Here is a 12424-nt window from a genome sequence, read left to right as displayed (position 1 = left end):
AATTAGGCTACAGTATGTGATTTATCCTATTTGAGAATGCACAGTTTCAGAGTTTTGTCTGTTTTGACTCTGTGGATTTTAGCCGAACTTGGAGATTTGACCTGATCCTAGAAATATTATCCAGAATTAGGTGTTTTTAAAGAGCTAATACTGTTTTCCATGTGTCCCGAAGGTGTTTCTGTTCTTCCTGTGACAGAAATTGAAAACAGTTTGCTAGTTGGCTCAGTTTTGTTGTTGTTTTCTCGTTGAATTCTATAGTTGTCGTATGTCAGTCGCGCGCCTAAAGGCTTCTTTAGTTTCAAAGGGGGGAGATGAAAGGAGGATGACATGGTTGCACAGCCTTCCAAAACACTTCTTGTGGGATGCAAATCAAGGGATGTCAGTGAGAGAGTAAAGTACCTGCAGAGGCGTGGAGAGCATCTCAGAGAGTCTCTCAGCCGACTTCCCTCATTCCTACCAATTTCATCTCATCACTCGTTTCTGCCGTGAATGTGAAGGCGGCCCGCTGTGTGTTTGACTGCCTCTGTCTGCGTGGCGCTGTGTGTGTCCGTGTGTTGGCTGGGTGGGTTTGTTGCTGCTGAGTGTGTGCTGCTGTTCCCCCGCTGTGATTTGCCTATAATGAATTTGTCAAACAAACTGTCAAGATCGCCACTACTTTTAAGAGATTCATTAGAGAACAGCTTTCTCTTTTTCTCGCTGTAATGTTTAAGAAGCTCCCTTAAAACATTGAATTTTTGTAATTAACTCCAACTCACTTCAAAAGGGCCACATCATTTTTTAGAATATAATGAAACCACTTTTATAAGTCTTGTGAATCTAAATTTCACCATCAAAAGAAGGGGATTTAATTAACGGATTTGCAATATGATTTAAATTGAATGTCTTTTTAATGGCCCAGTGACTGTATTTAAAACTATAAGCTTGATATATAAGCTAAAGCTGGCACATTTACAGTTACATTACATTTACAGTGATGTTGAGTGATGGTCACCGGTGTTAACCGTAGCTGTGGAAGTCAAATAAAAGTCAGAGCGGTAAGATAGATTGAAACACAGGTCAGCATGTTTGCATACCGGTGAGGTTAGTTCATGTAGAGTGAAGATGGTCTGAGGTCTGATGCAGTAATACAGCTGTTGTCTGAGATTACATTTCTTCTCATTTTAGGAATAAATGGCATAGTCCTATGGTGCAGCCCTGCAACATTAGCACATTTTACTCAGAAAGCATCTATTCAAACATTTTGTATCTTATCTCATGGAGTCTTGCAGAGTAAACCATCACTAAAAAGTTTTTTTTTTAATGTTGCTGAGCTCCAAACACATCAGAAAAATTCATTTTGCTTTAAAATACATTTGGGTTTCCAACAACGAAATGACTGGAATGCTGATGTGGAAATATTGCATTTAAAGGCACAATTTATTACCCAAATAAGCCAATGTTATGGTTGTGTTCGTTTTAGAAATTATCAATTTTGTTTAATATTGTAGAAACAATTTAAACTTTTATGTAGATCCACCTCAGCTTTGTTTGGTCAAAAAATAACAGATTGGACATTTAGTTATTTTAATCCCAGGATAAGTAAAACAGGGTCTCATTATTATTTTTTTCAGGAAACTTTTTAATGCCTTTCTCTCATTTCAGATTTTTGCATTACCTGAAAATTAATTGTATTACAGGATTAATTTCTCTCATTCTGTGTACTGACAAAGGATTTATTTGCCTGACAAAAAACTTGTCAAATTAATAACATTATTTTTTTCTGTCTCTTCCTCCTCTTTTTTTTCCCTTCATTCTTCAGTATACCTCATCTTTAACGTATGATGGCGTCCTTGTGATGGCCGAAGCCTTCCGCACACTTCGCCGTCAGAAAATTGATATCAGTCGCCGTGGCAACGCGGGTGACTGCCTGGCCAATCCAGCTGCTCCCTGGAACCAAGGAATAGATATGGAGCGTGCACTCAAACAGGTTGGCACAAGTTCGATGTTGTATAATTTAGTATAAACAGGCTGCGAAACGCTCAGACAGATGTTCACACACACACGGACAAAATCAGTCAACAAAATAGCTGGCATAAAAAAAGGGAAATGTTCCAGAAATCCATGCTGACGTTTAAGTGTTTTAAATTATTGTTAGGATTGTTGAGTCCACAAACGCTTAACACACAAACTTGTATTACTATACTTGTGGGACATTGTAATGACTTTCATGCACTTCTAAGGTATCTACCATGACATTAACAATAAGCGCTATTCAGTATCTGTGTAACAATACATCGATCTGGATCGATATATTCATTCAATGATCAACAATCCAATATCATCGATGCAAAGTGAAAACATCGATACACATCATCATCTTTAAGATACACCTTTATTTTGAAATTCCCATGCCATGTCCAAGTGTACCTCCTTCCTAAAGAGCCCAGTAATGAAACTGTCAAATCAGATTTTAGTTGTTTTTTGTGAGTTGATATAAATGTAACCGATTGTGTTAAATGAACATAAGATTACGTCTCGTATCGATCGCAGGCCCCTGAATTGAATCAAATCAAAATTGTATCATGGCAGACTTTGTGATATCAGCAAATATTGTATCGTTGTCCAAAGAATCAATATAATATAATATAATAATCATGATGAAACTTGTGATTTACATCTCTATTTACTCCAGCCATTATCTTAACCTTAACCTAGACAGAATTTTTGTTATCTGACAAATTATTTGTATTATATGAGCTATTCATGTTATTTTTGTAGGAAAACAAAACATTGAAGCTACATTTAATTTTTATAAAATCAAACCCCATTTTGATACTTATGGTTGCCACTTTTTTCTACAATAACCATTCAATGTATTAACATTCAGTACGTATCTCTCTATATAGCATTGTTAGTGTGGTTGTCCGCCATTGCCGCACTGACACGAGGGCTTCACAGGAAACGGTGCACAACCAATAACTCCAAATCCCCTAGACTGAAATCTTAAGGATTATTGTTTTATTTTTCTCCAGTCCTTACTATCATTGCTGTCATAAATTCAGGTGCGCATTCAGGGCCTGACTGGGAACATTCAGTTTGATCACTACGGGCGGAGGGTCAACTATACCATGGACGTGTTTGAACTGAAGAGCAACGGACCACGCAAGGTAGGCTCTCCTCATGGCTTAAAGACAATGATAAACAACATTTTTAATTTATGGGTTAAACAACATCAGAAACATTATTCCATGCAGTTGTTGTTACTTATTTTCAACTGCATGTGAAAACTAGTATTTCATTATTTCAGCAGGAAAGTCGCTGAAAGCACATAAGCTTACTGTTATTGTTAAAGGATCATTCCTGTAGTTTTTAATGTGTGCTGCATTTTTCTTGTTTTATCCATCACGATGGTTGGTTGTTAAAAAATGTATGAATTTACTGAGTAATTATCTCTGTAACTCTTAATTAATACCTGTCTTACTGCTGTTATACATATTTTTATATAACTTCAATTGAACCATCGCAGCTGGAGTTTTAATAGCTTTTTGGAGTGTGCATTGCGGAGCAGCTCCCAGTCAACCTGGGGGTTAATAAAACTCTGCAGTGACATAAATAAGGAAAGTTTGAACGTAATCCTTATTCGTTACAGCCAAAATTGGGAGGATATGGCTCAGGTTGCGACTACTCATAATTCCTCTTTACTGGAAAGAAGCACACATGTAGCACCTATAATAAAGAAATAACACCGTGTTCCGGCTTCTCAAGTGTTCCTTCGACAGCGATGTGTGTTTATTGAAGGTTCCTGGCTCACACTCAATATCCTCTACAGTTCCAATGGGAAATCTGCTGGAGTCAGCTCGTTCTGTTGACTCTTTTTTTACTTTTTATTCCTTTCATCTCATCTCACACAGTTTCCATTTCCTTGTTTATATCTATTCATTTGTGTTTGTGTCTATCTTGATTTTATTAGAAGCATTTTCAGTTTTACTTTTGAATGAATCGCGCTATAAAGACTGATTGATTGGATGATTTGTTTTTCTTTTATCTCTCATTCTCTCTCTCTTATCACTTTGTTTCTCTCAGATCGGCTACTGGAACGACATAGACAAACTCGTGTTGGTCCAGAATGAAAATGCTCTGTCCAACGACAGCACGTCGATGGAGAACCGAACAGTAGTCGTTACAACCATCATGGTAATGTACCCTCAGGCTGCTTTCATTTCTGCATGATTTGGGTGCTGTTTAAGATGTGGGTGAAGCTGTCCTTCAACACGCATCAGTCTTTTTCCAATTCCACAACTTCATTTCACCAAAAACCTTGCTCTCACCTGCTTTCCCAGCTCACATCTGCCTCATGTAGAGGCTTGGAGTTTATGCAGATACAAATTAGTGCAAATGCAAATGTCACATCAGGTGCACAACAGGTGATTAATACTCCGTGTTACACGTGCTAAATAAAAATAGAACTTTGTTTTCTGTAATTTTCAAGCAAGATCAGGTGCATGCACATGGAAAGTGAGGGAAGAGAGTAAGCTTGGATTTCCAGGAAGATGGTTACAGAACTAGATAATGACCAATGTGTGACAGGCATGGTTTGCTGCTGTAGTACGGTGGTTCCCAATCTGGGGTTTGGGACAAGGGGTCACAAAATGACTAACAGTATAGAAAAGAAGAAAAAAACAAAAAACATGTTTCCACTTCAGCAAATTTGGGGAATTTTGTCAGATGTTTCACTCAGTTTTGCTTTTTTTACATTATTCGAGTGAAATATTTTAGCCTTTTACACACCAGGGGCGTTTTTAAATCTCACATAAATATATTTTTATCAAACTGTTGTTTTTGTCATGAATACTTTCACACAGAACGCAAATATTACGGGCCGAAAAATCAATTCGGTTGATTTTTCTGAGCTTTCACACCGCGAATAAATACATCAACCAATCACGTTGTACCTCAAAACGTACACTACAGTGTACAACAACACAGATGCTCCGTAGTCTGAATCAAGACAGCAAACTTTATTATTCCTTTCAACATTGAAAAAGTCAGCGCAGACCAGATCCACTCCTTCCGTTCTTAACTTTCACAATAAAAGACCTTGATATATACACTTCGTAACTCTTTACCAGAGACAAACTCGTTCAGAGCATTTTGCTAAAAGGAAACTCAGTAAAATAGCTTACAATAGTTCAGGCTATACAACAATTTACCTTAGACAGACTGCTAGATGGTGCTGTGGGTCTCTCTCTGGGTGTACTCTCTGCAGTTAGTCATCTGCCTGCGCGAATCTATTCGAATCTGTTATTGAAAAATTGGCGCAACTGTCGCAAATTTGCATCGCTGTTGGTATGAATAGTTTTGATGCGTAATATTCGGAGGCGAGTATTTCGCATTTGTGTGACGTTTATTCGTGATGCTCCCGGTGTCTAAAGGCCTTTAGTCATAACCAGTAGACGCACCCAGTATTTAGGAGTCACAAGTTGTTTTAAGGGTTCTCAAACAAAAAAGGTTGATACATATCATAGATAGAGTTCAGGGTTGAACCATAGGCTGGAGGCAGGAGTTTACTTCCCTTAGTGGCCTAAAGGATACATTCAGTGTCAGAAAGCCGGGGGATGAAGTACAACGTGTGGATGTGATGTGGCAGAGTTTTGTTAATGTCAAAGAAAAATCAGGTTGGAGCAGGATGAGCTGTACGAGTTGCAGAGAGCTCTCAGAGTGCAGCCAGGAGGGAGTGGCACTTGTCCAGCTGGAAGATTACACTAATGTCTCATTAGTAGGCAAATCTAAAACTGACCTCGGATCACCATTTAGAAGTGACCTCAGTCCAGTCTCCTCTAATGGCTTTCACATAGACACCGGTCTGCAGCCCAGTATAATTACTCTCCTCTTTCTTCTACAAACACGGATAAAGGAGGGCTAATCGGTGGATTCGTGCACATCCTCTGCTTACATTTGATTTCACTTCACCCATCTGCAGCCTTTTTATGGTGGCCATCCCCTTCCTGTAAATGCAATCAGTCTAATTCAATTGGGCATGCAAAATGATGCAAGTGAAAGCAACTCAGAAGACTAATTTCAGCCCAGAGATAAAACAAGCCACAGATGCTTGAGCTTCGGCAATTCAGCATTTTGTTTCAGGCCACATTGCTTCATCCAGCAAGTATGACCAAAATATCTATAGCTGTACTGTAGTGCTCATAGAAATACCTATAAATGGGCAAATGTTCAAAGATTTGATAACGCGGGGAAAGTCTACAGCGCCTCCAGTGGCCAGATGTTGTAGTCAGGTCTGCACGGAGGAAAACAGCCACACATGCTGCAGGAAAGAGTTCAGAAAAGTGAATTCAGCTGGACTAAATGTCCCCAGTGACAGTCCCGCCTCCAGACATGCACACTTCAACTGGCAATGTGTTAAACCTTAAAGTGCAGTGTGTGGTGCCCGCGACAAGGTCCAAGACAAGCAAATACAAACACAGCAACACGATCAAATAAATTAAAGGGCGAGTTGTTACTCTGTGACAAAAATCCTATTTTGAATATGTGTATATTATGTTAATATACCATTACTGTTCAAATATACCATATCATACATCATATATATCTCTAATTGCATTCATTTTGTGTGGCTGAAAAATAGATGAGTGTGCAAAAGAGTTTGGCATTACTACATACGTCTTTTTCGATGTTTGTTCCCTCCCTTTTTCTCCTCATCCCTGCCTGTGTGTCATCTTGCCGTCTTCCTTTAACTCATCTCTTCAACCCCCATGCCCCCTCGTTTTTTACCTGCATATTTCTCTGTGGATGGTGACCTCAGCAGGCCTTGGCTAACGTTAGCTCAGCCACCTCCTCCTCTTTGCAGCCTCTGATGATGAGGAAGCCTCTGCTGCGACACTGATGCCGGGTCTGCAGACAGAGCGACAGACTGAAACACAGACTCACCTGAGTCGCAAACCCTCCTCGGGAAAGACAGAGGACAGACAGACTGATAGACCGAGTGTCTCTAAAGCTCTGCACAAAGACTCACTGTGCTCTATTTTTGCTTTGTCGTGATTGCTTTTTTCTTTATGTATATTTTCTGTATTTATTTCTTAAAGTGGTTTGCCCTGCATTAACACAGAAGGAATGGCAAAGAGGGACTGAAAAGATGAGAAGGAGATTCACGGCCACCGTGTTTTGAGCATTGTGAGGCGCTGTGCTCCCCATGACAAAATAGTGGAAAGTAGCAGTGAGCACGGCTCCAAATCTTCAACAGTATTGGATGCACGATAGTGGCAAGGACAGAAGAAACAAAGCACCGACACTCAGAGATAAGGGGTCTTTTTTTCATTTGTTTTTGAAAAAAGCCACAGTTGGATGAGAGCTCTGCGAGGGATTCTGTTGCTGCTGTCAGGATTTGACATTTGGCAACACAAAATCACCAGACCATCACACAGCCCTATTAATTCACATCCTTTTCACACCTTTCGAGGATACCACAATCACCACCAGCTTCTCTGCTACATTACAGAGAACCTGCAGAACAAAAAATCTCACAGAAATCTATCATTTTTTCTATGTCTCTTTGTATGTTTTTTTTTTTTTTCAGAGGACAGTGCAAGGACAGATCTTGGTATTTTGCAGCCCTCACCTCTTGATACCTCTCTCCCTCCATCTTCATCTTTCTGCTCCGTCACTCTGTAAATCTACTCAGTCATGCTCACTTGGTCAACTTTCCTCTACTGTATTTCAGCTCCAGTGAGAGCTCTGAATGTAAAGGTTTTCAACACTAGGGGCGCACAAGAGATCCCCACTCTTCACATTGTAATGGCACCTTTATAAATGTTTTAACTTCTCTATAATGTAACTTTCACACTAGCATTTTAGCAAAGTGCATTGATGGGGACTGATTGTTAAGCCTGTTGGCATTTTCCTTTAGTAGTGTATAATTACTGCACTTGACGTAGTCCCTGAGGACATGCTTTGGCCTTAGGTAATTACAGCATATAAAATGCTCCTTATTTGTATGTTTAATTGGCTTTAATATAACATTGCATTATAAAGATGCCTTAAAATCAATACAAATTACCTTTGAATGTATTTTCTATGATGGATGGATTATCAAAAGGTGTAGCACACAGCTTTAAAAACAAATTGTACAGTCCACTCACTGTTAAACGTTCTTGTTTATGAATGGAAGGTCAATGTTCTTAACCCACAACAATCATCAGGATGCAGGACACTCTTACACAGAGCTGAAGATGTGAAATTGACATTAGGGAGGTGCATTATTTATGTGATCGTGTAAAGTAGGTCAAATTGCAAAAAAACAGAAGACAAAATATGCAAGCTTCTGAAAATGTTGGCTTTGGAAAAATATGTAACAAGTTCAACCGAAATGGTGTCACACAAAAAAGTGTTGTGGATGCTGGTTGACTGATGGGCTTAGTGAATCATTGGCTAGACAGACAGCAGGGCTTGTTTTCGGCTGGTTGGTTAGTTACCTGGTGGACTGACTCGCTCAGCAGCTCACTGTCTCGGTGGCTGGCTGACTTACTGGGAAAAGCTTTTTAACTGGCATGTTGACTCAGTGACAGACCGATAGCCGTTGTGACTAATAGTCTGGGTGCTGACTGTCTGTCAACTGGTCACTTGTTTCAAGTCGACTGGCTGACTGACTCCTGAACTGCCTTGCTCTCTTTATGGCAGAATAGCTGTGAGATACTCATACTGACTCACCGGCCAAATGTGTGCCTGGATAGATGATTATGTACTATAATTGCAGTAATTAATGAATGAATGAACCGATTGACCAATTGACTGACTGAAACAGGCTGTGACTAACTGACTGCTTGGCATGCTTCTTTGGCCATCTGAATGGATGGCTCGCAGGCTTATTAAATATCTCGGTGGTTGGCTAACTCGTAACGTCTGGCGAAAGTGTGGCTTTTTAAATGCTGAACTGATTGGGTGTCCGGTTGGCAGCCTGAATTAATGACTGGACAGTTAGGTGACTGTCCAGTCGGGATGCCTGTCTTTTCCACTGGCTGACTAACTGGCTTACATAGCAAGTCCTGTCTGCCTTTTTGGCTCTAGTGTGAAGTGTTTCATGTCTTATCAGCTCCAACCATTTGCTTCTACAAAGCTGCTCTCCCTCTTTTGCCCACCCGTCTTTATGTCTGTCTTTTCAGCCTTTCCCCTCTCTTGCTTTTCCTCCTCTTTACACTTTTCACGTTGTCATATTCTCTCCTCCTCTTTATCTCTCCTTCACACTTTCCCTTTTTCTGTTCCTATCTATCATCTATTCTCCCTGTAGCTCTCTCTGTTTGTATTCTGATCTGCCCCTTCATCTTTCTTCTGTAGTTTCATGCAGCCAACACGCCCCACATCCCTCTCTCCGTCCGCTTCTCCTCACATTTCTCTTTACCATGCCCTCCATTTCTTTTCCTTTCAACCTCCTGATCAGCATTGGCATTATTACCTTCACACCAAGACAAAGGCGTCTGGGGCAAACTGATAACAAACCTTAAGGAGGCTTTAAAGTGAAACAGTGCCACTGTTGGCAGAGCTCCCACTGGTATGTGTGTATGTGTGTGTCTGTTTATGTGTAGTTGCTTACATGATACTAAATTAACCCAACAAAGTAGCCCGCTTTGATTTCAAACACTTGACATTGTAATGTGATAAACATGAGGGTAATTTGACGGAGGAGGCAGCTGAGATGGTTGGATACTCCTTGTTAACACAAATTAAGTAAACGGTTCCCCTCGAGATTCAATGATTTAAGATGAAAAGTGAAGCGAAATAGCCGTCTTACGTTTTTCAAGGGAGGGTCATTAATGAGACGATCTCCTGATGTGGGACACTGTATACATTATGGTGCTAAATAAATATACTTAAAGGAATAGTTCCAAAAAATAGCTCTTTCTTGCCGAGAGTTCAAAGACGAGATCGACACCATTTGATATGTGGCTGGAGCCCACAGCCAGTTATCTTAGCTTATCATAAAGACTGGAAACAGCGTGAAACAGTTCGCTTTGCTCTGTCTGAAGGTAAAACAAGCTGCCTACTAGCGCCTCTAAAGCTTGCCAATTAACATGTTACATCTTATTTAACCCCTTCGAAAACAAAGAGTAAAAACGACACAAGGGGTGTTTTGTGCCGGACTATTTCTTGGCTGGAAGCAGTGACCTCCCGAAGTCTCGGCTGGTTGCCTGCAACCTCAAGGTGACGACAAGACTCCAGTCATTGTTTCTAAGCTAAACTAAGCTCACCATCTCCTGGCTGTAGCTTCATATTTAACAGACAGATATGTGAGTTTATACAAGAAAGTGAATAAACATATTTCCCAGAAACTTTGATATATCTCTGGATGAGAACTGCTGAATTAATTAATCAGATTAGCTACTGTATGAAGTGCCTCGGTGTCCATTGGGTACGTAATGATCTCTCTACAAAGTACTCCCACATTTCTATTTCAGTGGTTCCAGATTCGTGAATTTGGTTTTCAGTGTATCCAAAACAAGTCTGCCAAGTACTCCAGTGTTTTAATGACTATAATCAATGTCCATCTGGTTACAGCATTATCATCATTCATTCTTTTCAATTTACTTGAAAATAACTTGAGTGACAGTATCTATTCCCTTTTTGTCATTTTCAAGTCTACACTACTTTTATTTTGTAGAAAGTTTACATTTTATGTTTGTCTTTGTGTTCATATACAGTTATTGACATATAATTATGCACCAAACATTACAGGCAGTTTAGTATCATTCACCAAATAATCTCTTTAAGATATTATTTGTAATAATGTTGATATTATTTGGTGGGTCTCTGCCTTTAATATCCCACCAGGTTGGAAACCATCAAGTTTATGATGCAGAGCAATGCAAATTGAAGTGAAGAATGCACAGCAAGATGATTGTGAAATCCTTAATTTAGATGTAAACAGTAATTAGGCTACAACTTTGAATCACACTGGTATTGTCCTTTAAAACAGCTCACATCTGCATTACTTCTGGTCTTTATCCCTGCTACAGTAGAGAGCAGTCATCATGGCCGCGTTGATCTATAAGAGGGAATTTACTTGAAACTGTGTTGCTGTTCATTAACATTATGATTCATGTTGAGTCAAAGGAATGAGCGCCCCGGGACCTCATAATGTCCGTGATAATGACATTTTTAGGAGAGATGTTTTTGCATAATCTGACATTGAACACAACAGGAATAAATGTTTGTATTTGATGATGTTGATGTTGGTGATAAAAGTGTAAAGTTTCTCAGTTGTGTGGAAGAAATGTATTTTGTTTTAACAACTGATGACTGAATAATGGTTTGTAAGAAATGTGATAATGTAATGCTCTGGGTGTTTTTTATTTATTTTAAAATGTGTGTTTTCATATGTAAATTTCACATTATTCTTATTGTTCTTATTGTTTATGGACAAAGAAATGGACATGCATATCCCCAATATTTTTATTTTTACAAGTGCTAGAATTGTTGGCTTAACAATTAACAGTACATTTTCAAACTTACAAACCATTTAACAGGAAGAAAGATAAGTTGATAGGTACAAATTGATAACGAAACAGGAAAAGTCTGCTAACATGCCCAAAATGGCAAAGAAAGCATGTTGATATTTAGCAGATATAATATTTACCATGTTCACCGTATTAGTGTTTTAGCATGCTAACCTTCTTCTACAAGAGTGAATAACCCTCTTTCACCCATTAGTCAAGGAAATGGTTTTATTTCAAGCTTTTTGTTTACTGAAGAGAAAGAGGATTGATTTATAAACCCAGCATCCCTTTGTAGGGTTTGCTTGTATTGTTCAGTTTCCATTTTACGATTTATTTAACTCCCCTGCCTGCCTTCTTCTGATCTACACTTGCTTTCAATGTAATTCAATTTCCGAATCTGTGTCAGAGTGATTTTATTGCCCTTTTAAAACATGTCTAAAATCGTCTTTGATCAAACTGTATTTGTTTTCAATATAAACCAATTCCCTGAATGAAGAATTCAATCCAAAATATGTTATCATCTTCTATTGTGTTTTATGATCTCCATAAACCGTTTCATAGCTTGGGAGTGTTTGGATAATATGAAAGCCTGTTTGATTAATTAGATGAGATTAGTCTTTGATTAAAAAGGGTTTGATAGCGTTTTAATAGGCTTGGTTTCAGTTGGATTACAGGGTGAGCAGCCTCGGGCGTAATACCATAAATCACTGCTCGTGATGGATACGCTGTCACTCAAACGCCTGTGTGTATCTTTCCTCCGTGGGTATCCTACATAGGTGTGGTAATGTGTGTGCATGCTTCTCTGTGACTACGTTTGTGTATGTGTGTCATCCCTAATACACCCACCATCTCACCAGACAACATTAAACTCCCTCTTTGCTTTCATCTTTGTTTACTGCATGCACAGAAATCATTCTACCTCTTACGACACATTACCAAAGCAGCAG

At 39.2% G+C, this 12424-nt stretch overlaps 1 protein-coding gene across 5 annotated transcripts in view; it reads left to right on the top strand.

The window, feature by feature from the left end:
* Nucleotides 1-12424, top strand: part of gria4a (glutamate receptor, ionotropic, AMPA 4a) — a 119479-nt gene that overhangs the window by 64844 nt on the left and 42211 nt on the right. For all 5 annotated transcript variants that reach the window (XM_037775470.1, XM_037775473.1, XM_037775469.1 and 2 more), the window contains exons 8-10: nucleotides 1799-1966; nucleotides 3042-3146; nucleotides 4063-4173. In XM_037775470.1, the coding sequence (XP_037631398.1) occupies nucleotides 1799-1966; nucleotides 3042-3146; nucleotides 4063-4173 (384 nt within the window). The remainder of the gene's footprint in view (nucleotides 1-1798; nucleotides 1967-3041; nucleotides 3147-4062; nucleotides 4174-12424) is intronic.

Source organism: Sebastes umbrosus, chromosome 7 (assembly GCF_015220745.1).
Source record: "Sebastes umbrosus isolate fSebUmb1 chromosome 7, fSebUmb1.pri, whole genome shotgun sequence".
Classification (NCBI taxonomy): Eukaryota; Metazoa; Chordata; class Actinopteri; order Perciformes; family Sebastidae; genus Sebastes; species Sebastes umbrosus.
The sequence above is the reverse complement of the archived record's forward strand: the minus strand, read 5'-3'. Positions and strand labels throughout refer to the sequence as shown.